The sequence below is a fragment of the Lampetra fluviatilis genome, chromosome 35, assembly GCF_964198595.1.
Source record: "Lampetra fluviatilis chromosome 35, kcLamFluv1.1, whole genome shotgun sequence".
Taxonomy (NCBI): Eukaryota; Metazoa; Chordata; class Hyperoartia; order Petromyzontiformes; family Petromyzontidae; genus Lampetra; species Lampetra fluviatilis.
In genome coordinates, this window is record NC_136309.1 from 3,299,823 (window position 1) to 3,325,479 (window position 25,657).

Consider the following 25,657-nt stretch of genomic DNA (forward strand, 5'->3'; position numbering starts at 1 on the left):
CTTGCGTCAGTATCGGGTGCCAAACCTGCCACTTAGGTTCTTGCATGGCCAGGGAATGAATGCGGGTCATTGAGATAGTAGTTGAACACCAAGTAGGATTTAGTCGTTAAACCCGCCACCGTCTATTCGTAAGGTTTGTCACGTGAACAAAACCCCACGACATTTATTATTCTAGTACGATGTTTCGCCAGTAATTACAACCAGCATCATCAGGCGGACATCCAGACTTGTGGAGAAATCCTCCTGTTTCGTTCTTAAAGAGAGAAAGGATAAATGTGATGTTATCACTAGCGAGTCAGTCGGGTGCGAGGGGCGGGGAGGTTAATGTATGCATAGAAATTACAATGGATATCCATTCCCGGTTGAGTTATTCATAGGGATAGTAGCACACTGAGCAAAGCGCTATTTTAGAGATCACCGTTTGCAATACACACAACAAATATAAGTATATATGTTGAACTTCTTTTGCATACCGTATGTAGCCAACCCGCGCGAATCGTCGGTGCGGGGGAAGGACAACAAGCATTTATAAATAAAAAAGATATTCTCCTCTCAGAGAATATTTTTGTGGAGCAGTTGAATGAAAATTAATCATCATGATAACAGTGATTCACAGCTTTTTGCCAAAGCTTCATGGTCGTTGATATGAATGAGCTGACAGCAATAACACGTGTTCCGCACTATAGCAATTATCTATCGGCAGCATCTCCGTGCTGGCAACTGGCCAGCACTTCTGCAAGGGTCGTTTCGAAAACTGATTTTCATCGTCGTCCTCATCGGATGTGATCCATCCGCTGCCGGATGAAGGACCTTCTGCAAGCCACCTGAAACTTTCTGACCCGGTGCCCCCTACTGGACATGGGTGAAAAAGAGCGTCATAGCTCATGGGATTCCTCCTCCAGTCTAAATAAAGATTCCGATTTCTGAGCTTTTACGGTCTCGCGATCCAACGAAGCTTTACGGACGCACGATCCGATTTCATTGCTCCATCTCCACGGTTTAGTTCTTTTGGTTGCCACTCCGGTCGTAAGTCTCAAAGAGAGAGGGAACGACCCAGAGGCGTGAGGAGCAACCGCAGACGTGCGGCAAAGGCGGCGGCGGCGGCAACCACGAAGGTGGTCAGCCGCCACTACCAACATTTGCCCAAGCTCTGCTGGTCCTCTATATATATTGAGGTGTTAATTATAATCGGTCAATTCATGAGAGTTTTTCCCGCCTGGGAGTAAACCGGAGCGCCCGTGGAAAAACGAATGAAAGAAAAATTCTGGCAAAGGCGTGGCGCGTCATCTAGGCATGCCGAGTCCACGGCCTGAGCTGAAGCCCTGGAACGGTTGAATCAATCCGCGGCGCTGCACCGACCGACCGTGCCGCTCGCTTCGATCTCTTTGACGTGCGCCCCCGTTCCCTCTTCCTGTCGTCGTCGCAGGAGTGGCCCGTCAACGGAGGCATCAACAGGAACACGGAGCCCGCGCTGAGGGACCTGCTGCTCACTGGGTACGGCGCCGGCGTGGGCGGCCGCGTGCGCGTGCACCTGATCGTCATGCCGCCCCCACGCTGTACGGCTCGTGGCGGATGAGGGGTGTTGAAGGAGGAAGGGGGGGCATCGATTAACCGCGTTCCAACGCGCCGGCCGCTGCTCGCATCGTTGCGTTGAATCGCGTCTGGTTATTCGTGGCGCCCGCTCTGGTTCGTGTTATACACTTGGTGCCGCAGACCCGACGCTGCCGTCGCATTGCTCTTGCTGCTGCTGCCTTGTGTGTGTGGTGGTCTGTGTTGGTGCTGCTATGTTGCGCCGTACGACTCTCTCGAGGTTGTGCTGCGTGCAGTGTTTGGCGCGATGTCCGACGTTTTGCTTCCACGTGTCTCGGGAAGTTCCTAGCGCGTGGCCCGAAAACCTCGGACGCGGTGCCAAACAACGTTACCGGCGGTACAACCGGAGAAAACGAGCGGCGGGGATGCTGGTGCTGCCCGACCGTGCTCTGCCCGGCTAAGCCGTGATCCCCTGTATCCCCCTTTATCCCCCACCCCCCGTTGCCGTGCCCAGACACGAGGACGGCTCGGTGCGGTTCTGGGACGCGTCGGGGGTGGCGCTGAAGCAGCTCTACAAGCTGGGCACGGCCAACGTGTTCCTCACCGAGGCCGACCACGCCGCGGAGGGCGAGGACGAGGAGTGGCCGCCCTTCCGGAAGGTACGCTGAGCCAAACCCACCACGGGCCGAAGGTACGCCTAGCTGACGCGTAGGTCAAAAGTACGCCTAGCTATCCCACGGGCAGCCAGTTCAGTGATGCTGTCTGCTTAGATGTGAGTGTGCGAGTGGCGAAGATCCACTATTCTACCGGGATCAAGGCGATTCACAATGCTCCGGATGTGCGTGTGTTTTGAACACAAATAACGTGAATACGGACCAGTGGGGTGAGCGACTTAGCGACCCAAAGGGTCCAGTGATTCCGTCCGTAGGCAACTGACGATTGTAATACGCTTGTGTGTGTGTGCGCACGTGTTTTGTTGCGTGTGTTGGTACCAACAGGTGGGCTGCTTCGACCCCTATAGCGATGACCCACGGCTTGGCATTCAGAAGATCTCCCTGTGCAAGTTCAGTGGGCAGATGGCGTTGGCTGGCTCGGCTGGACAGGTAATGCACCACACGACCCCGTGGTCTGCACCTCGGCCTTCACGGCACTTGCCCCAAACCTCTGTTCAGGCTATACAGCGGGTGGGGGATCTTTATCTTTGTCGAGGTTTGCCAGCCCCAGTTTAAAAAAAACCGACGCGGTGATTTATGGCAGCTCGGTGTGTCCGTACGTATGTATGTTGAACTTCTTCTGCACCGTACGTGGCCAACCGTTTTTTTTATTATTATTTAAACAAAACCCGAGTCACGCCGAAGAATTCCAGTAACGGGGGGGATACAGAAAACGTAGCCGACCGTTTTAACCGCAGGTCAAAGGCGCACCTAGGAGACCCGCAGGCCAAAGGTCCGCGTCCCTACTACTACTCCTCCTCCTCATCCCCCTCCGCCGCAGGTGCTGGTGATGGAGCTGAACGACGACGAGGTTGAGCACGAGGTGGACGTGTACACGGTGGACCTGCTCGAGGAGAACGAGACGTTCCGCTGGAAGGGACACGAGCGGCTGACGCAGCGCGCCGGCCGCATCCGCTTCCCCGCCGGCTTCCAGCCGCAGCTGCTGGTGCAGTGCTCGCCCCCGGCGTCCGTCACGTCGCTGGCGCTGCACCCCGAGTGGCGCCTCGTGGCGTTCGGCACCAGCCACGGGCTGGCGCTGTTCGACCTCCAGCAGCGCCGGGCCGTTATGTCCAAGTGAGCGTCCGGGATTTTTTTAAAGTTTTTTTTTTAGACGTTGAGTGGCCGCTGTTCTGACGAGACTCGCTGAGTCGTAAGACTCGCTGAGGCTTTGCTGGGTGAACAAGCGTAAGGATAATAACGTGTGCGAGTGGTACGTGTAGCAATGCAACGGTTGAGATGAGAGCTTGTTTGCAACGCGCGCGTTCAGATGTGCTTCTGCGGCTGTCTGGAACGCTCTTCCTTCCAATATTAGGAAGCGGACCAGGGACCCGCGGACTATCGAGCTAACGATGAGCGCATCGCCGCTCTATGGCGTCCGTGTCCCTCCTCCCCCCACCCCCTCCCCCGTGCCAGGTGCACGCTGCACCCCAACGACGCGCTGGCGCTGGAGGGCCCCCTGTCGCGCGTCAAGTCGCTCAAGAAGTCCCTGCGCCAGTCGTTCCGCAGGATCAGCAAGAGCCGCGCGTCGGGGCGCAAGCGGCCGCCCAGGGACGGCGCCAACAAGGTGCCCGCAGCAACCACCGGCACGCGGCCAACGTGCGGCCCCCGTGCGGCCCTCTGGCCGGCGTGAGCCGCGTCACAGCGATACGGCGAGAGCGGGCAGGGAGAGTGGGCCTGCCTTTGATATTCATCCTTGACATTTTGTTTTTACCATTGGAACCTCATCTGCCAGCAAAAAATATGATAATTGTTTTTTTTACCCTTCTATCTGGCAACAAAACTGACACCTTTTTTACAAGGAGTCATGTTTGCATAGACCACAATACCTGCAGTCATAATGCAGGTATTGCCTTCGTGCGAGGGGGCTGCACGCGGAAGCAGATACCGCAGAACCGCTTCTGAGGTCCCTTCCCGGCGGTCTCTGGTATACACGGCAGATATCAGGAGCTGCAGAGAAGATGCGAGCGTCCGTTATTCATTCCTGGAATGCATTCCAGTCATCAAAATCCGGCACGGAGCACGTTGCTGGTGGTACTCGGAGCCAAACTATAATGCATTGTCATCTTTAAATCTACGTCCATGATCCCCCTGTGCATGATCCGGGCCTGGGTTTCTTTTGTCTGATTTAGCTATGCTCTGCAGTTAACATGCAGCATAGATAAAGCACAGTCGGATGCCTGAGCCCACTCGTGTGTGTCGTGTTTGGACATTGGATGCAACACATGTGGGTGGTGGTGATGGTGGCGGCGCTGCGGTTAGCACGCCGCGCCACAAACCCGGCAACCCGTGTTCGATTCCTGATCACCGCTACAATTTAGCGGCGAGGGATTCCTGAACCGGACCTGGGCCTCCCCTAGGTGGTCTCGCCGCTTGAATGAGTCCCCGATGCGGCGTGCAAACGCGTCAGCACTGGGGCGCGGCGCTGGCCAACCCACCCCCTTCGTGCGCCGTGGCGGCCTTCGTAGGCGCTACTCGCCAACAGCACTTGCCCCAACACTCTGTTAGAGGCTGCTGCACGGTTGGGGGGGGTTTCTTTGTCTTTGTGGATGTAACTTTGTGAAATGCAAATATGCGTACGTGTTGTTATTGTCGTTTTTTTTTGTCAGTGTGTCAGTACTCAGGGCCGCCTGGATAAAGTAAGTGATGGGTTTACCCCTTTCACGAGAGGCAATGGGGGAGCACCCACTAACCCTGTGTCACGAGCTTCCATGCGTGAATGTCCACGATGATTTGCCGTCACTGCATGTCCCCGAGTGGGGGGGTAGTCTTACCACTGCTGTGGGTGTCACGATGCGTGGGGTGCACTGCCCCCCCCCCCCCAGATACGACCAGGCCTACCCTAACCCCCTCCTTAACCATCCGCGCCTGTTCTCCTGTCACCGTAACTTCTATCATTGCTGTAAAGCGACCTTGCAATAAGGCGCTATATAAATCTGTCAGGCTGCACGCGGGATCTTCTTTCCCGTTTCGTTCACCGTGGCATGTGCATCCCGTGTCCTGGCATGTGCATGCGCGTCCATCTGCGTGCACGGTCGCGTGTCCCTCGTTCTAAGTTTGTCCGTGCGTGCGCCCGCCCGCCCGCCTGCCCATGCTGGCCGGTGTGGGGACCACTCGTTTCTGTGGGTGCCCGGCGTATGCCCGTGTGCACGTGCGTGTGTCAGCGCGTGTGTCAGCGTGTGTGTCAGCGTGTGTGTCAGCGTGTGTGTCAGCGTGTGTCGGCGTGTGTGTGTGTACGTATATGTGTGCTCGTGCGTGTGTATTTGGTGTGTGCGTGTGTTGTGCGCGCGCACGTGTAATGTAGCGGTTGCCATGCTGCGCTACGAACCTGGCGACACAAGTTCGAATGCGGCCAACATCAGTGACGATTATCTGAACTGGTTCTAGGCCTCCCCTAGGTCTACTCAGCCTAAAAACGGGTACCGCTGTGTAAACATTGCCACTTGGGAGACGAAGGCGACCGGGCGTGGTGCTGGCCGCCCACCGCCTCGTGTGTCGTGCCGGCCTTCGTAGGCGCTGCTCACGAACGGCACTTGCCCCTTACAGGCTGCTAAGGTTACACAGCGTGGGGGGGGATCTTTGTCTTTGTGTGCAGGTGCAGGAGGCAGAGGGCGAGGTGGAGCTGGCGCCCGTGCAGCGCCGCATCGAGGCTCGCTCAGCCGACGACTCCCTCTCCGGCGTCGTCAAGTGCATTTACTTCGCCGACACGTTCCTGCGTGACGGTCCGCTCACTCGCCTGCTCAACCGCTCGCTCGCTCACCCGCTCGCCCGCTCACTCGCACACCCGCTCACTCGCACGCCCGCTCACTCGCACACCCGCTCATCCGCTCGCTCGCCCGCTCAACCACTCGCACACCCGCTCACTCGCACACCCGCTTGATCGCCTGCTCACCTGCTCGCCCGCTCATTCGCACACCCGCTCGCTCGCCCGCTCAACCACTCGCTCGCCTGCTCACCTGCTCGCTCATCCGCTCGCTCACCTCTCCTGACCTGCAGCTCACTCCTCTCATTAGGTGGTGGGGGGTTCCCTTGGGTCCCTCCCCTTGGCTAAAAAATTAATGTGTAAACATATATAATAAATGCCCTGCATTCTGATATGTTCTGTTATGTTACGGGGAGCGCCATGCGAATGCAACACAAATTATGCTTGGCGGACGCAGCCAAGTGGTGTTTATTCAAAATCGGCGTTTGTGTTTTGTTGGCTTTACGGACCAAGGATCACACCACGGACCCAGCCTGTGGGCCGGCACCAACGCTGGCATCATCTTCGCCTACACCATCGACGTGCCGTCGTCCGAGCGCCGGTCGGAGACTCCGGTGGAAGCTCGGCTAGGTACGTGCCAGGTGTGCAGCCGGGGGGTTGCCCCGATTGCCAGCCGGTGATATTCGTAAACGCTTCCCGACGAAGGGTGATAAGCGGGTCCGTATGTCCGTACGTACTTAGTGCATCCGTCTGGTTGTCTTGTCCATCCATAATGGGGGGGGGGGGGGGGGGGGCAGATAGCGTGGGTAACTTCCGTACAGATGATCCAGCATGAACACAACTTTAGTGTCACGTTGTGTTGCTGTTGAGGAAGTTAACCAAGCGAAAAACGGCCGCATTGATGTGAAGGCTCCTCAAAACTTAAAACCGCATAAAATGAACCGCCTTGTTTTCCCTGGCCCTGCCTGCCAAGGCTTGCCCTCCCCTAGGTCAACTCAGCCCTCCCTGAGTACCTGGTGCGATGTGTTAATCATAGCTGCCGGCCTTTATAGTTGATCTTTAACAGCACTTTCCCTAAAAACGTATGTTGAGGCTATACGGGGGGATCTTTGTGCTAGCGCACTGCGCTCTTGGCCAACAGTGCTGAGAATGTCAATCGATCCTGGGCCACCCCTAGGTCAACTCAGCTTCGAGTGTGTAAACATTTCCTCTAGGGAGAGGAGGGCAGCCGTTCGTGGTGCTGGCCACCCACCCACCCACCCCCCTCGTGCGCCGTGCCGGCCTTTGTAGGTGCTACTCGCCAAACGACACTTGCCCCGACAGTCTGCTCTAATCTTCTTGGTTCTTTCGGTGAAGTCACGTAGAAGGGAAGTAATAAAATAATAAAAATAAAACATAATAAAATAATTCTCACGACGTTTCGGCCACAACGCAAGCAGCCGTCCTCAGGTGAAGACGGCTGCTTGCGTTGTGGCCGAAACGTCGTGAGAATTATTTTATTATGTTTTTTATTTTTATTTTATTACTTCCCTTCTACGTGACTTTACCGAAAGAACCAAGAAGATGAATCCCTGCAGTCACGAAATTTTTAAATCGAAAGTCTGCTCTAAGTCTTCTTGGTTCTTTCGGTAAAGTCACGTAGAATGGAAACAATAAAATAACAAAAATAAAACGCAACAAAATAATTCTCAAGACGTTTCGGCCACAACGCAAGCATCCGTCCTCAGGTGAAGAACAGATCTGTCGACAAGACAGAGCCTGTCTTGTCGACAGAACGAACCAAGAAGATGAATCCCTGCAGTCACGAAAGCTTCAAATCGAAAAGTCTGCTCTAAGTTTTACACGGGGGTTGGGCGTCTTTGTCTTTCGCGGGCCCACGTGGACCCCGCGCGCGCAGCCAAGGAGATCCAGCTGATGCACCGGGCCCCCGTGGTGGGCCTCACCGTGCTGGACGGGAAGGGCAGCCCCCTGCCCGAGCCGCTGGAGGTGCTGCACGACCTGGCCAAGTCGCCCGAGATGGGCTCAAGCCACTCGCTGCTGATCATCTCCGAGGAGCAGTTCAAGGTGCGGACAGAGACGACGCGAGTGGTGCCTGGCCGGCTGCAAGGTGGCCAGGAGAAGGACGCGCAGCCATGGATTCTTGAATCTATCTGTGCGGAGGCTTTGCGTGTCACCCCCCCACCACCCCGCATGTGTGTGTGTGATGGGTTTGCTCCGGGTTCTCCGGTTATATCCAACAAGAAGCCAAACTCTCCCATTATTGGCATTGGCCAAACAACCCAAATGTAATAATTGTTTTTTTACCCTTTTATCTGGCAACAAAACTGACAGCTTTTTTACAAGGAGTCATGTTTGCATTGACCACAATACCTGCATTCCGACCGCAGGTATTGTGGTCAATGCAAACATGACTCCTTGTAAAAAAGGTGTCAGTTTTGTTGCCAGATAAAAGGGTAACAAAACAATTATCATATTTTGCTGCTGGCAAAGGAGGTTCCAGTGGTGGAACCCAAATGTAGTAGGGCCCTGCTGAGGAAAGAGTCTTGAGACTCTGGTAAGACCTCGCGAGAGATCTTACTCCAACTCAAACGGTCATTATCGCAGCAGCAGCAGCAATGGCTTTTGGCTCCGCCATCGAACAAAGACGGTGGCCACTGCATCGCACGGCGCTCTCAGATGCACTCCTGCAGTCATCAAGGGACGCTCTGCCGGTATTAGGAATCCCACTGAAGCTGTGTACTTTTCAATAGTCGAGATTGAAAACTAATTTTTTCAGAACTGATTTTTGTTGCTAGTTGCTTGTCCTTCCTCCGATTAGCAGGGTTGGCTACATACGGCGCGAAAGAAGTTCAACTTAACAAACATACAAGGTGTGCATGTTGCCTGCGCGAGAGCCTCTTCCTGTGCGGCACAGTAGAGGGGGGACGGGGTCCCTGTTCGCCAGAGGATTGTTCTGCTGCTTCTGCTGCTGCTGCTGCTTCGTGTGGATGTGGATCGAGTGAAACGTTTACGATGAATGCTCTCGAGGGCTGCTCTTGCGGGAGTATTTGGCTGCGACACATTTCCACGTGATGAGACACTTCATCGAGCTATCCATTTGTGGCTAAGTCGATTCTGAAAAAGACTGCTACGTAGCTCCGTGGGCCTTGCCTGGTAAAAAGAAAAATAACGGAGGGCCACGTTCGTTCGGCTGACGTCTCACCGTGTCCGCCCGCCCGCCAGGTGTTCGCACTGCCGCGAGTCGGCGCCAAGAACAAGTTCAAGCTGACGGCGACGGAGGGGTCGCGCGTGCGCAAGGTGGCGCTGGCCACGTTTGCCAGCGCGGCGCCGGCGGGGGAGGACTACAGCGAGAGCTGCCTCGTGTGCCTCACCAACCTGGGCGAGGTGCACGCCTACAGCGTGCCCGCACTGCGCCTGCAGGCGCGCCACGGCTGCATGCGCCGGGAGGACGTCGGCGGAATCGCCTCCTGCGTCTTCACCAAGTCGGGGCAGGGTGAGGACTCGGCTACCGCGGACGCCCACCAGCTCGCCCCTTCCTCCCCCCCCCTCCTCCTCCTCCTCCACCCCACCACCTCGCCCTCTGCTTCCACCCCACGAGGGAGATACAGGCGTGTGTGTGTGCTCGTGTGTCTGGACGTGCCCCAGGCTTCTATCTGATCTCCCCGTCGGAGTTTGAGCGCTTCTCCCTCTCCGCAAAGAGCATCACGGAGCCGCTGTGCGCCGTGCAGCCCAAGGCTCGCGACGTCCCCACCAGGTGACCCACCCCCCCACCCCACCTCAAGGCACCTGACGTACATCCCCACTTGCTCTCTAGCGTTCCAAGGGCACCCCCAGCGGAAGATGTCCCTGTGCACGAGCCTGCCACGAAGGGGCGATGATTGCCGCTATGTGGTCGAGCTTAGAGGAAGGTGGCAGCTCTCCCGACGTAGCTCAACGTCAATGCAGCCACCAGCCGGCGAATGGGCATAAGTCTTCCAGTGTGGGGCAGTAATGAGCGCTCCGTGTAATCCCAGTGCAGTTGAGTTGAGTTTATCACAGTCGTGTTTAGTTCGTTCTCATTCCCTCGCACCTCCGAATAGCGTGGTTGGCTACATACGGTGCGAAATAAGTTCTACATGCATGCATGCATCACTTGCAGGAGGGCGTCCCAGTTACATCCAGCAAACATCGCTTCAAACAAGGTTACAGGCGAAGTTGCGGGTTTTAAAAAAAGAATGTCCCGGCGCAAGAAAAAATAAAGAAGGCGCCAACGACACAGTTCAAGTGAAGCAAAACGTGAGAGTCTTGACCGACAACGCGTGGAACAAAAACCACGAACGATCGTCGGACATATAGAGTGAGCGGTTATGTACCGGCTCAAATTTTTAAGCGAAACATTCACGGTGAGCGGAGAACAATGTGGCGGCGGGGGGGGTGGGCGGCTTAATTGCGCGGGGCGCCGGCAAAGAACGATGGCCCCCCTCGGTGTGTTCTCGATTGCAAAGCCGGTTTATTGCCGCGACGAAACCCTCTTGCAGGCATTCGGCCAAGGACAGGCAGAGGAACAGCACGAGGAGCAATGGGAGCAGCTCGTCTGTCGGAGAAGGTGACGTTCACACACGCGGCCTCCCGTCGTACCTCCACGTGTCGTTTGGGAGTAGGTGACGTTCACACACGCGGCCTCCCGTTGTAACTCCACGTGACGTTTGCGTTTGCGTCCTTGAGAAAAAGGCTGAATGTGAAAGTGGATCTAATGGGTACCGTTTCGCGGAGACGCACTGCAACGCGTTTTGACGCAACGCAGGGGAGCGTGCCGCTGTAATGCCGTGGAGGGGGTGGGGGCAGTGGGGATCTCTGTCTGCGGCGTGTGGTTTGTGGCTTCCTTGAACCGTGGATTTCTTCCAGCAGGCAAGAAGAAGGGAAAGATCATGGAGAACGCCCTGTTGACCGACTCGTGTGAGTACCAATCCTCCTTGACTCCACAGCGTCTGTCTCTCCACGTGGGGGGGGGAAAAAACGTTGAAAAGTAATAAATTATTCAGCCACGTGGCCGTCCTCCTGGGAGCCACTTAATTTCAGCAGTTTTGGTTCAATGTAAGCAAACTCCGGACTAGTTTTGTTACTCATATTCATACCACCAGCACCTCCGATTGGCCAGCCGAGCGTGGTGTTTGCCACTCACCCCGTGGTTGCGGCCGACACGGCACTCCCCCCCCCCCCCTCGCCACAGCCTGTAAGAGTCTGTATGGGTAAGAGGTGTGGTACCTTTGTCTTTGTATCGCACGGGGGCGCGCGTGTAACGCAGAGTGCCGATTGTCCCCCCCGCCCCCTCCCCATCCCAGCCGTGCTGGAGGAGATCCAGGAGACCCTGAGCTCGTCTAACGCGGCGGCTGCGGCTGCGGAGGCCAAGGCCGGTGGTCGCGTGGGAGCCAAGCCGGTGAGGGATGGGGTCGCACGCTGCCCCGCATGCTGTCCCGCCCGCTGTCCCGCACGCTGCCCCGCACGCCCTGGTTGCCCGGCGGTGAAATGCTGGTGACGCCGGCGACGCTGGCAAAAACTAGCGCCCGTCCTTATGTAGCGCGGGGGGTACATGGTTGTGAGAACTGTCCTGTCTCCCCCCCCCCCCCTCTCTCTCGCTCACGAGCCGAAGCGTTAAAAATAATAATGATGATGATGGTGATTGGTAGCGTTGGATGCTTGCGAGCGTGACAATCTCATCTTGTTTGGCTGTGTCGGGTGGCGGAGGGTCTCGCAATAAGAGGATGGCGAGAGAGAATGTGAGAGGGTGCGAAGTCGGGATGTGACGACGGGAAGATGTGACGAAGGGACGAACGGATGTGTGGATGAGCACGCTAACACCATCACCTCCCCCCCCCCTTCCGCTCTGTAGGCGCCCTGACTCGAGAAGCAAGATGGATACTGTTTCTGCGCGGAGATGTAAGTGCTCTCATTCGTTTTTAAACCGACGCCCCACCTCGTTACGTCACGTTTCCGCTACCTTGTTGTCGGTAGATGGCAGTGCGGAGAGAGACAAAGAAATGCTTTTAATTTACAGCGTTGCTCAAATTCTTGGGAGAGAGACAAACCAGGGCCCTGTCGGCTTTGCGTGCCGTTACGTCGTCCACAACGGCAACCGTGTTGATTCTCCCCCAAAACTTGTCGTTTGCGCAAATCCGTGTTGACGCGCGGTCGCGTCGTGTGGTCCACGCGCGATGTCGGGCGTGGACTTCGTGGAGCGATTCGTGGAGTGATTCTCCCGGGAACCCGCGAGTGGCGGAGAGTGGCACCACGGTGCGGCGGAGCGACCCACCGCGTCGGCGGGGTTCGGGTGTCGTCGGCGATGAGCGTCAAGTCGATCGCGTCGTGCTGCTGCTGCTACTGCTGCTGATACTGCTGCTGATACTGCTGCTGATACTGCTGCTGATACTGCTGCTGCTGCTGATACTGCTGCTGATACTGCTGCTGCTGATACTGCTGCTGATATTGCTGCTGATACTGCTGCTGCTGATACTGCTGCTGATACTGCTGCTGATACTGCTGCTGATACTGCTGCTGATACTGCTGCTGATACTGCTGCTACTGCTGCTACTGCTGCTACCACTGCTGCTGCCACTGCTGATACTGCTGCTCCTACTGCTCCTACTACCACTGCTGCTGCTCCTGCTGCTGCTACTGCTACCGCCCCTGCTGCCGCTACCGCTGCTACCACTGCTGATGCCACTGTTGATGCCACTGCTGATGCCACTGCTGATACTGCTGCTACTGCTGCCCCTACTACCCCTGATGCTGCTACTGATGCTCCCAAGAGCTCCCGTCGGTTTCGTCTCATCCCGAGTTGTCTCTTCCCCTCCCGCTTGTTCCGCAGAGTTAACCGACGGCTCCTGGAACCTACCTTCCCTCGCTCTCTCTCTCTCTCCCCCCACACCCGTCGCTCGCCAACGAAGACCCCAACGGATTCACACACCGCACGCAAAGACAAATATCACCCCCACATAGCCTTCTTCAACAAGCTGTTGGGGCAAATGCTGTTAGCGAGTAGCAGCGCCTATGAAAGCCGGCACGGCGCACGAGAGGGGGTCGTGTGGTCAGCACTAAGACCGGGGCCGCCTTAGTCTCCCCAGTGCTGATGTTTACACACCGCATCAGGTAGTCATTTAAGGCTCAGTCGACCCAAGGGGAGGCCCAGGGCCGGTTCAGATAATCGCCACTGTTACTTGCCGTGAGCGGGAATCGAACTCTGTGCGCCGGGTCCGTAGCTCTGTGCGCTGGCCCGCTACGCTACCGCTCCCCCAACAAACACAACAACAACAACAGCCGTCATTCGCCGCACGCACACGAGCACAACAACAACAACAACAACCGCCGTTCACCACTGAGTGGCGGTGACGTCACCGTGGCGCTTGTGCCGTGCTTAGACGCGCATTGCGGTCACGTGAAGTGTCGGAAGGCCAAGCGCTGGCAGGAGGTCACGGACGCGGTCCCCCCCCCCCCCCCCAGGTGCGACGCGCACACAGGCACACACAATGCCTCGTCCCTTCAGCTAAACGTCGAGCCCGTACCCTCAGGCTCCCGCCAGTCCGTGCCTTTACGCCTCTGATAATCCAGACCTGGGGTGAGGTGGGGGTGAGGTGAGGTGGGGGGGGGGGGTCGCTGTTCGGCTTCCGAGCCGGCGCTGCCGCGGCTCGGGGTGCGTGATGAGGGTTCTTGCCTTGGGCGGTGCGACCTCCCTCCCCCCCCCTGCCCCCCCCCCCCAGTCTTATCGCCAAGCACAACAAGGTTCGATGCGGGGGGAGGGGCTCCATCGCCGGTGACCGCTCACGGCAGCGATACTTTTGTAGCAGCGCTGATCGTACCACAGATTTTCTCCCCCACCCCCACCCCCCGCACCGAAATCGTAGGAGACACGGTAATGCCTTAAAAAAATGTCTTCCAGTAGTCGTCTCTCACGCTAATTGTATCACCCCCCCCACCGCCTGATTGTTTTATACCCGCCGGCAAAGTCACCTGACGAGGTTCGTCGTTGTCGTCGTCGTCATCTCTCTTGGCCTTGTGTTGGCGGCTGCTGCTGCTGCCAGGCAAGGTAACCCACCCCAGCCCACACCCCCACCGCCAGCAGACGTGGTACCGTTTACCATTTGAAAACGAATGCGGGCGTGAGCGGCCAAGACGAGTCGGCCGGATGTACTGTATATTTATGGCGCCGGGGGGTAACTCCTGCACCTTGGCGAACTCCTGGAGCCGGTCGTGGCATTGCCGCTGTCACGGCAGATTTATTTTTAATTTACGAGTTTGGCGTGGGGGGGGTTGTGGCGTGGGAGGTTGGTGATGGTGGCGGTGGAGTAGTGGCCACTTTAGATGAGCAGCAGCAGCAGCGGCAGGGGGTGGTTGCCTGGGTTTCTCAAATCCTTCCTCGAATCGGCCGCCTAAACAACGATTCGGCCACAACACACTCGGCCTCTGCTGAGCTAGTGGTCTGGACAAGGCTGTGGGGGGGGGGGGGAGCAACGTAGCTCGGAGATGATGGGGAAGCCCCCCCTCCCCTCCCCACCAGGGCCTCCTTCCTGCGGGTTGGTGTTAGCAGCGCACCGTTTGCGCGTCGCTCATTCTCACGGAACACGCGAGGAGGGAGGAGGAGGAGGTTGAGGGGGGGGGGGGGTTGGGGTTAGGACCCAGCCATCGCTGCTGTGTTTCACCAACCCCCTGCTCCTCAGTGCTGCCCCCCTCCACTCCTCCAGCGGACACTCGATTATCGATAACACACCCACGTGGTTTTGGAGTTGCTGGGGTGATGGGGCGGTCTCTGGGAGTTGTTGGTTCATCTTTGTTGGTTCATCGTCGTTTGTTCATCGTTGGCTCACCGTTTGTCGTTTCTCCCGATCCTTATGCGAGCGTCGCGGGCCCTGATTCCGCAGGGCGGCGCGATTGTCCCAGTCTCCCGGAGTCCATGCGTCGGCCGGCAACATCGCGTTTGCGATGCTGCTGCTGCCACCTCCACCGTAGTTTTTTTTTTATTTTACTTTGTCTAACCGGAAATCACAGCGGTCACTCATTCTTGAAGCTTGCTTTCTCTCGTGTTTCAACTCTTAACCGATCGACGTCGATAATGCAATGTCTGTATTTTAGATGAAATGAAATATATTTTAGTACAATGGGGGTAAAGTATTTTTAATCATGTAATGGTTAATTTTTAATCTAGGTGTATACATTTTTCAATATGGTGTAATTTTATAACGATTTCTTAAAGAGGCTGCGGTATGGTGTTTCTCTGTGGGTGTAATATTTTATTCCGAATTAACGATTTCCGTCGAGGTGTTTCGGTTTTTTTTTCTTTCACCACCCCCCTCCCCTTTCCTATTTTTGGTAGCGTACCGATCGACGCGAAACGTAGCCGGGCGTTAGGGGGTTCGTTTTGCAAAGCCTCCCTCTCTTAACCGCGCGCGCGTGTGTGCCGTGCACTACACTTGACACCAATAAAACTTCTATCCCAGGAACGATTTGCCTTCGATCGCCGATCTGCCGTCCCGTTGATTGAGCGTCCCCCCCCCACCAGCAGGTGGCGTTGGTGCAGCGCTGTCAATTGGCATTTGCTGGTTTCATTTCCGTATCGTCTATCCAGTCGTGCCACACGGAGTATAGTACAATATATATTACTGGTAGGAACCTCCTGGTTACACCAGCCCACAGGGGATTATTGTGTCCGTTCGTTCGTCGTGCAGGGAGCGGCTGGGTGGGGAGGGGCTGGTTGGGGAGGGTGGGGAGGGGCTGGGTGCGGAGGGTGGGGCTGGGTGGGGAGGGGCTGGGTGGGGCTGGGTGGGGAGGGGCTGGGTGCAGAGGGTGGGGCTGGGTGGGGAGGATGGAGAGGGGCTGGGTGCGGAGGGTAGGGCTGGGTGGGGAGGGGCTGTTTACTCCGTGGTGCCCTTATAAAACTCAACGTTTAACCTACTCACGCCGGCTTGTGCCCGCCCTCACAGTCGGGCATATTTGCGGAATACACCACGCCGCCGTTGACCCTGGCCATTGACCGAGCAACCCAACGTTCCTACCAGCTCCCTCCGCAGGAGGAATGTGTTTATTTTGTTTCGTAGGGTTCTTCTGCCGCATTTCTTTTATTTAAGACGTTTTCAAAAAATGTATGAGTTGTATCAGAACATATTTTATATATATACTGGAGGAATCCGATGAGCTATAAAGCTCTTTTTCACAGATGTCCAGTAAAGGCACAAAGTGAGAACCCTACAACAACAATCGGTGCCAAAACACGAGAGTAGTGGAAAGGAAAGGTAAATACATCGCCCGAACACAAATCAAACTAAACTATCCCGATGCTGCCAGGCACAGCCCACTGAGGTTGTTAACTTATGTTTCAGAAGCGACCTGGCCACAAATGATAGCTCAACAAAGTGGCTTGTCATCACCACCACTCCATCTCATCGTCTGTGCCATTACACCTCCACCTTCTCTCTAACATCACAAACTAAACCTCCACCGCTGTACCATCACCACCCCACCTCATCATCTGTGCCATCACATCTCCACATCCTCTTTAACATCACAAACTAAACCTCCACCACTGTACCATCACCACCCCACCTCATCGTCTGTGCCATCACATCTCCACATCCTCTCTAACATCACAAACTAAGCTTCCACCTCTGTAACATCACAAACTAAACCTTCACCGCTGTACCATCACCACCAACCCCACATCATCTGTGCCATCACACCTCCACAAAATTCCCCGTCCGAGCTCCGCAGTCCTCTATATATTAAGGCGGCATCGGTCGGTGAACGCGTGTTTACGCGTGCGAGTAAAACCGGAGCGCCCGGAGAAAACCCCCGCGTGCGAGGGGAGCCCAGGAACTCGATCCCCCGCGCACAGATGCATCAGTGTGGGGTCTACGCGTTGCTGCGGCCGAGTAACCGCACACTCCTGCCACAACACGCACGTGGGAAGGCGGTTTCACGGCCATCTGTGTGTGATTCGCCAACCCCCTCGCTGCTGCTGCTGCTGGCAGCCACAGCAGTGCTGGGTCACGTGCAACCACGTACCGAAGCCATGGGCAGTGCTGCTTCCCGGCAGGCAGCGGGTCCGAATACGGTTGGTGTGATTATATGAAGTTGAATTTCACATTCTTGAGGTATCATTGACTCGGGCACGGATAAGCGATCCAGCAGGTGCGTGTTATGCGTGTTGCATATTCATAAAGGCAAAGGTCCCCCGTGTAGCCTGCGTCGACTGTTGGGGGCAAGTATGTGCTAGCACCTGCTGAGGTACGGAACGGCACACGAAGGGGGGTTGTGTGGCCAGCACCACGCCCGGCCGCCGTCGTCTCCCCGGTGGCGATGTTTACACTCCGCACCGGGTACTCATTTAATGGCTGAGTCTACCTAGGGGAGGGGGAGGCCAAGGACCGGTTCAGAGAATCGTCACTGGTGGTTGATGGAGGAATGTCAGAGCCACGAGGAGGAGGAGGTGGAGGATGTTTGTGTCTCGAATGAGGAGATGTTTATTGTTCTGGAGGTCCGCGTTGTTCCACTCTGTTCGTATAGCAGAGGCGTTCATGTGGGTCTGGGTGGTGAACTTCTGGGGTTGTGACAGCAGCAGCGGCGTTCATGTGGGTCTGGGTGGTGAACTTCTGGGGTTGTGACAGCAGCAGCAGCGACGTTCATGTGGGTCTGGGTGGTGAACTTCTGAGGTTGTGACAGCAGCAGCAGCGGCGTTCATGTGGGTCTGGGTGGTGAACTTGTGGGGTTGTGACAGTAGCAACAGCGGCGTTCATGTGGGTCTGGGTGGTGAACTTGTGGGGCAGTGACAGTAGCAGCAGCGGCGTTCATGTGGGTCTGGGTGGTGAACTTCTGGGGTTGTGACAGCAGCAGCAGCGGCGTTCATGTGGGTCTGGGTGGTGAACTTCTGAGGTTGTGACAGCAGCAGCAGCGGCGTTCATGTGGGTCTGGGTGGTGAACTTGTGGGGTTGTGACAGTAGCAACAGCGGCGTTCATGTGGGTCTGGGTGGTGAACTTGTGGGGCAGTGACAGTAGCAGCAGCGGCGTTCATGTGGGTCTGGGTGGTGAACTTCTGGGGTTGTGACAGCAGCAGCAGCGGCGTTCATGTGGGTCTGGGTGGTGAACTTCTGGGGCAGTGACAGCAGCAGCAGCGGCGTTCATGTGGGTCTGGGTGGTGAACTTCTGGGGCAGTGACAGCAGCAGCAGCGGCGTTCATGTGGGTCTGGGTGGTGAACTTCTGGGGCAGTGACAGCAGCAGCAGCGGCGTTCATGTGGGTTTGAGTGGTGAACTTCTGGGGCAGTGACAGCAGCAGCCTCAACACGATCACAGAAGTTGGTCCGATGACGATTATGACAATGATGACGATGATTGTGATGATGATGATGACGACGATGATGAATATGATGATGACGACGACGATGATGAATATGATGATGACGACGACGATGATCATGCGATGATTGTGATGATGATGACGACGATGACAATGATGCCGAATGATTCGATTCGGATGGTCGCCACTGGTGTTTGTGGCGGCCGCGCGCGGGGCAATCGAACTCGGATCGCCGGGTTTCGTAGCGCAGCGCGCTCACCGCCACACCACCACCACCACCACTCCTTGACATCTCTACATCAAGAACGAAGATCCCCCGTGTATCCTTCAACAGACTGATGGGGCAGCACCACGCGCGGCCGCCTTTGTCTCCCTCGTGGTGATGTTTACACACCGCACCAGGTACTCGGTTACACATCCAGTATATATCTATACACAAAGATCCCCTGTGTAGCGTTAACATACTGTTGGGGGCAAGTGCTGTTAGCGAGTAGCACCGATGAAGGCCGGCACGGCCACACGCGAGAGGGTGGATGAACGTGCAACCACGCCGGGCCGCCTTTGTCTCCCCAGTGGCAATCCTTACACACGGCACCAGGTACTCAGTTTTATATATATATTTAAAAACCTATATCCACGCACGCACACGCACAGAGGAAGGGAATGGTCTTCACGTTGATCTCGCGTGCCGATGTGAATCCCTCCGACCGCTCACCGTGTCCCCTTACACGGTGAGCGAGCCCCAGACCCCATTGTTACTCGGGGGACAATTTCATTCTTTCAGCCACTCAAGGTTGGGAGGAGGGGGCGATGTGTGTGTGTCTGTGTGTGTGTGCTCGCTAACAGCACTTGCCCCTACAGTCTGTTAAGGCTACACGGGGGATCTTTATCTTTGCATGTGGGGAGTGGTGGTGTAGTGGTTAGCGCGTTGCGCTATGAACCTAGCGACCCGGGTTCGATTCCCGCTCACGGCCAACCGGTGACGATTATCTGAACCGGTCTTGGGCCTCCCCTAGGTCGACTCAGCCTTAAATGGGTACCTGGTGCGGCGCGTAAGCATCGCCACTAGGGAGACAAAGGCGGCCGGGCGTGGTGTTGGCCACCCACCCCTCGTGTGCCGTGCCGGCCTTCATAGGTGCTCGCTATAGCAGCACTTGCCCCTTCGGTCTGTTAAGGCTATACGGGGGATCTTTGTCGTTTTGTGTGCGTGTGTGTGTTTGTCTTTGTGTGTGTGTGCGTTTGTCTCTGTGTGTGTCTGTCTCCGTGATCTGCGTGTGTGTGTGTCTTTGTGTGTGTCTGTCTGTCTCCGTGATATGCGTGTGCGTGTGTGCGTTTGTCTTTGTGTGTGTCTGTCTCCGTGATCTGTGTGTGTCTTTGTGTGTGTGTGTGTGTGTCTGTTTCCGTGATCTGCGTGTGTGTGTCTTTGTGTGTGTGTCTGTCTCCGTGATATGCGTGCGTGTGCGTGCGTGTGTCTTTGTGTGTGTGTCTGTCTCCGTGATCTGCGTGTGTGTGTCTTTGTGTGTGTGTCTGTCTCCGTGATCTGCGTGCGTGTGTGTGTCTTTGCGTGTTTACGCAGCGAGTTCGGGCCTGCCGGGCAGCTTACAGGTGGCTGCGCGGTGGCAGATGTTCAGGCTATTGGGAGGAATTCTCGTGGCATCCGGCAGCGAGCGTGGTGCGTTACCGTGCATTGTGTGTGCGGGAGCGGTAGCGTAGTGGTCAGTGCTACGAAACTTGGGGGGGGGGGGGGGGGGGGTTCGCGCTACGAACCCGGCCACCCGAGTTCGATTCACCGACGACGGTTATCTGAACCGTTCCTGGGCCTCCCCTAGGTCGACTCAGCCTCAAATGAGCAGCTGGTGCGGTGTGTAAACGTCGCCAGCCTTTCGCAGGTGCTCGCTAGAGCAGCACTTGCCCCAACAGTCTGTTAAGGCTATACGCGGGGTGGATCTTTGTGTTTTACATGTGTGATTGCGAGTGCGTGTGGACTTTACTACATGTGTGTGCATGTTACTACATGCGTGTGCATGTTACTTACATGCGTGTGTGTGCGATGGGAGCGGTGGCGCAGTGGTGAAGCGCGCCGTGCCTCGGCCCTTGCGACAGGAGTAGTTCGATTCCCGCTCGCTGCCAACATCGGTTCCGAAGATTTGAACCGCTGTCAACATCGGCATGACGGGGGGTAGGGGGGGAGGTTCATAGCGCGCTGCGCTAACCGCTGCGCCACCGCTCCCCCCACCGGCCCTGACCTGAAAGGCGACGTTTAATCTGTGAGCGCTGTGCTGGGATTTAGAAACCCTCTCGTGTCCCTGTTTTGACAGTGAGCAGATGATGCCGGCTAAGATTCCCCACCTCCATTCATTCCTCCTCCTGCTGCTGCTGCTGCTTCTGCTGATGCCCCCCCCACTCCCACCACGTGGGTCAGATCTATTGTCTTGAAGGGTGATGATGGCGAGGAGGTGAGACCAGGAGAGTCGCTTTTGTGTTTTATTTATTCTACCGGGTAAGGGCCCCACTTGCGTTTGCTATTTTAGAGATTTTCAGAAACGACCTGGCCATCAGAAATGATTAGCCTAAGTATGCAAAGTATGATCTGTGTTTTGATTTAGTGTGCTGATCTTCAAGGTGCATTGAAAAATGTTGACACTCCGACTGATGCTCCTGCTGTTGCGGAGTGACTCATGCAGCCAGCTATGGCTGCAGGGTTTTGGTGGTACATGTTGTTTATTGTGAAAATTCGGTCACAGTTCCTATGACCACTGTTGCATTGCTTTTATGGCTTTATTTTGGTGATTTTCGAAAAGTTGTTTGGTTTGGCCATGCTTGTTGTAGTACAGAAGTAGACTGATGGCCTTAATCTAAGTTATCTTGTGGTGGTTGTTGTTGTTGTTTGACTTGCATCCCACTGGGATATTTGCACAGGGTTGGTGTACGGTGATTTTTCTGCAATATTTTGCTGTCTTTTCTTGGATTTTCTGTTTGCACATAGTCACTTTAAGATGTTTTCTTGTTCATGTTTTTTTGTTTGTTGCGGTTGCACCCGATTCAAGAGCCGAATGGCTCACAGGGCTATACCTAATAAATGAACTTTGAACTTTGAACTTTTATCGCTACGTGGAAATAATCGCTCCGAAGAGTCGGAGCGATAATCCCGCTGTGGTGTAAGCGTTGTGGGGATGTCCACGTTCCTATGGCGGGGTCCGAGTCTCCATCGAAACTTAACCAATTGTTTTTGTATTGTTGCCGACTAAGGCCCTGACACTGAACTCTAAAGCTCTTTTTCAGAAGCGACCTGGCCTCTAAAATCGATAGCTCAACGAAGTGGGCTTCTCGTCGTCGTGTCGAAATGTATTGCAGCCCGACACCCTGAACGCGTCTTCATCGACTCTAAATGTGGAGGGAAACCCCCGGAGGGCCACGAGAAAAAAAATCCACGCGACCACAGATAGAGAGAGTGTAGTTACTACACCACTGATAATGTAGTTACTACACCACTGATAATGTAGTTACTACGCCACTGATAATGTAGTTACTACACCACTGATAATGTAGTTACTACACCACTGATAATGTAGTTACTACGCCACTGATAATGTAGTTACTACACCACTGATAATGTAGTTACTACGCCACTGATAATGTAGTTACTACACCACTGATAATGTAGTTACTACACCACTGATAATGTAGTTACTACGCCACTGATAATGTAGTTTACTACACTGATAATGTAGTCACTACACCACTGATTATTTAGTTACTACACCACTGATAATGTAGTTTATTACGCCACTGATAATGTAGTTACTACGCCACTGATAATGTAGTTACTACGCCACTGATAATGTAGTTTATTACGCCACTGATAATGTAGTCACTACACCACTGATAATGCAGTTACTGCACCACTGATAATGTAGTTACTACACCACTGATAATGTAGTTACTACGCCACTGATAATGTAGTTACTGCACCACTGATAATGTAGTTACTACGCCACTGATAATGTAGTTACTACACCACTGATAATGTAGTTACTACGCCACTGATAATGTAGTTACTACGCCACTGATATTGTAGTTACTACGCCACTGATAATGTAGTTACTACACCACTGATAGTGTAGTTACTACGCCACTGATAATGTAGTTACTACGCCACTGATAATGTAGTTACTACGCCACTGATAATGTAGTCACTACACCACTGATAATGTAGTTACTACGCCACTGATAATGTAGTTACTACGCCACTGATAATGTAGTTACTGCACCACTGATAATGTAGTTACTACACCACTGATAATGTAGTTACTACGCCACTGATAATGTAGTTACTACACCACTGATAATGTAGTTACTACACCACTGATAATGTAGTTACTACACCACTGATAATGTAGTTACTACACCACATATTGCATCTGGAACTCTCCCCCCCGTGCCTCTCCCCCCAGGTGCGTGCGGGAGACGCTCACAGACTGCAGATCGTTTCCTCTTTTGTTTTAGATCCATATTCAGGTTTCAGGTTGCGAGTTGACTTTGTTGAAACAGGCGAGAAATCGAGAGACGGGAGATCGAGAGTCCCATTCTGTAGAGCGTCTCACTTGGTAGAGACTCTCAGAGTCTCGTTTGCAATAGTGCGTGCACTGGGTCACCACATGCACAAACAATTACACAAATGACTTAAAGCTTTCGTGGGTCTTTCGTTAAAGTCACGTAGATAGGTTCAAAGAAAATTACAAAGAAATCGATCGTCTTTCCTGAAAGCGACCGCTTGTGTTGCGATCGAAACGTCGTAGTTTTGTTTGTTTGTTATTTCGTGTTATTTTCTTTGAACCTATCTGCGTGACTTTACCGAAAGAGCCAAAAATAAAATACAAATAGAACAAATAACTGAACAAGTCCGTCAACAGCAGTGTGCCGTGTCGCCTTCAAATGAACACATATATATAACACTCTTCGATTGGCCACAAAGATCTGGTTCATATATCCGTCACTGTTATTGGTCTTGAACCGGAAATCGAACTCGGTTCTCCGCGGGGAGGCCCATGACAGCGACGATTCAGATGATCGTCACCGGCGTTGGCCGTGAGCGGGACTCGAAATCGGGTGGCCGGGTTCGTAGCGCAGCGCGCTGAACCGTTGCACTCCAAAGGCGCGTGAACGTCCCTGGCAAGCGCACTCACTCATGCACTCACTCACTCACGTACTCACTCACCCACTCACTCACTCACTCGCCCACTCATTCACTCACTCACGCACTCACTCACTCACTCACGCACTCACTCACCCACTCACTCACGCACTCACTCACTCACGCACTCACTCACTCACTCACGCACTCACTCACTCACGCACTCACCCACTCACTCACGCACTCACGCACTCACTCACTCACGCACTCACCCACTCACTCACGCACTCACTCACTCACGCACTCACTCACTCACTCATTCACCCACCCACTCACTCACTTACGCACTCACGCACTCACTCACGCACTCACTCACGCACTCACTCACGCACTCACCCACTCACTCACGCACTCACGCACTCACTCACTCATTCACCCACTCACGCACTCACGCACTCACTCACGCACTCACTCACGCACTCACGCACTCACTCACGCACGCACGCACTCACGCACTCACTCACGCACTCACTCACCCACTCACTCACGCACTCACTCACTCACGCACTCACTCACTCACGCACTCACTCACTCACTCACGCACTCACCCACTCACTCACTCACTCACTCACTCACGCACTCACTCACTCACGCACGCACGCACTCACTCACTCACTCACGCACTCACTCACGCACTCACTCATTCATTCATTCACCCACCCACCCACGCACTCACGCACTCAAATCACGCACTCACTCACGCACTCACCCACTCACTCACGCACTCACTCACGCACTCACTCACTCATTCACCCACTCACGCACTCACGCACTCACTCACGCACTCACTCACCCACTCACTCACGCACTCACTCACTCACTCACGCACTCACTCACTCACTCACGCACTCACTCACGCACTCACCCACTCACTCACGCACTCACTCACGCACTCACTCACTCACGCACGCACGCACTCACTCACGCACGCACTCACTCACGCACTCACTCATTCATTCATTCACCCACCCACCCACTCACTCACGCACTCACGCACTCACCCACTCACTCACTCACTCATTCACCCACTCACGCACTCACTCATTCATTCATTCACCCACCCACCCACTCACTCACGCACTCACGCACTCACTCACGCACTCACTCACTCATTCACCCACTCACGCACTCACGCACTCACTCACGCACGCACGCACTCACTCACTCACGCACTCACTCACGCACTCACTCACTCACCCACTCACTCACTCACGCACTCACTCACGCACTCACTCACTCACTCACGCACTCACTCACGCACTCACTCACGCACTCACTCACTCACGCACTCACGCACTCACGCACTCACTCACGCACGCACTCACTCACGCACTCACTCACGCACTCACTCACTCACCCACTCACTCACTCACGCACTCACTCACTCACGCACTCACTCACGCACTCACTCACGCACTCACTCACTCACGCACTCACTCACGCACTCACTCACTCACTCACGCACTCACTCACGCACTCACTCACTCACGCACTCACTCACGCACTCACTCACGCACTCACGCACTCACTCACGCACTCACTCACCCACTCACTCACTCACGCACTCACTCACTCACTCACGCACTCACTCACGCACTCACTCACGCACTCACTCACTCACGCACTCACGCACTCACGCACTCACGCACTCACTCACGCACTCACTCACGCACTCACTCACTCACCCACTCACTCACTCACGCACTCACTCACGCACTCACTCACTCACGCACTCACTCACGCACTCACTCACGCACTCACTCACTCACTCACGCACGTGCGCGGACCCTGATGTGGAAAAAGTGATTTGGCTTGGCACCATCAGCAAGAGAAATTCTAAGGGGGTCTGGTATCAGCATAGAGCACAGGAATTGTGGGTATCTGGTATCAGTGGCATCTGGAAAGATTGCTCATGCGTTTACCCCCCCCCCCCCACGAGTGAGCTCGGACAGAGACGAAGATCTCCCCGTGGAGCTCACGTCCGGCCGCCTTTGTCTCCCCAGTGCCGGTGGGTTTTTTGTGTTTTGTGTTGTTGTTGTTGTTGTACACCGGGTATAGTCATTTATATGAAGCACAAAGACAAAGGTTCACCCCCTACCTCAAGGCCCCCCCCACCCCGCCCCCAGCAGTATAGCCAGAACAAAATTGTTAGCGCAAGTTCTGTTAGCGAGCACCTGTGAAGGCCGGCACGGCGCACGCGAGA

The 25,657-nt window shown here is 55.0% G+C and overlaps 1 protein-coding gene across 5 annotated transcripts in view; it reads left to right on the top strand.

Moving 5' to 3' along the window:
- LOC144944518 (lethal(2) giant larvae protein homolog 1-like) overlaps positions 1–15,425 on the top strand; it is a 66,272-nt gene extending 50,847 nt beyond the window's left edge. For 3 of the 5 annotated variants that reach the window (XM_078872730.1, XM_078872729.1, XM_078872731.1), the window contains exons 12-27: positions 1,427–1,494; positions 2,045–2,189; positions 2,529–2,633; positions 3,025–3,317; positions 3,657–3,807; positions 4,850–4,879; positions 5,836–5,962; positions 6,457–6,573; positions 7,841–8,007; positions 9,166–9,436; positions 9,589–9,697; positions 10,461–10,528; positions 10,831–10,878; positions 11,265–11,359; positions 11,813–11,859; positions 12,788–15,425. In XM_078872730.1, the coding sequence (XP_078728856.1) occupies positions 1,427–1,494; positions 2,045–2,189; positions 2,529–2,633; positions 3,025–3,317; positions 3,657–3,807; positions 4,850–4,879; positions 5,836–5,962; positions 6,457–6,573; positions 7,841–8,007; positions 9,166–9,436; positions 9,589–9,697; positions 10,461–10,528; positions 10,831–10,878; positions 11,265–11,359; positions 11,813–11,821 (1,803 nt within the window). In that variant the 3' untranslated portion in view covers positions 11,822–11,859; positions 12,788–15,425. The remainder of the gene's footprint in view (positions 1–1,426; positions 1,495–2,044; positions 2,190–2,528; positions 2,634–3,024; positions 3,318–3,656; positions 3,808–4,849; positions 4,880–5,835; positions 5,963–6,456; positions 6,574–7,840; positions 8,008–9,165; positions 9,437–9,588; positions 9,698–10,460; positions 10,529–10,830; positions 10,879–11,264; positions 11,360–11,812; positions 11,860–12,787) is intronic. The other 2 variants (XM_078872732.1, XM_078872733.1) reach the window with 1 other exon arrangement.
- Positions 15,426–25,657: the final 10,232 nt, after the last annotated feature.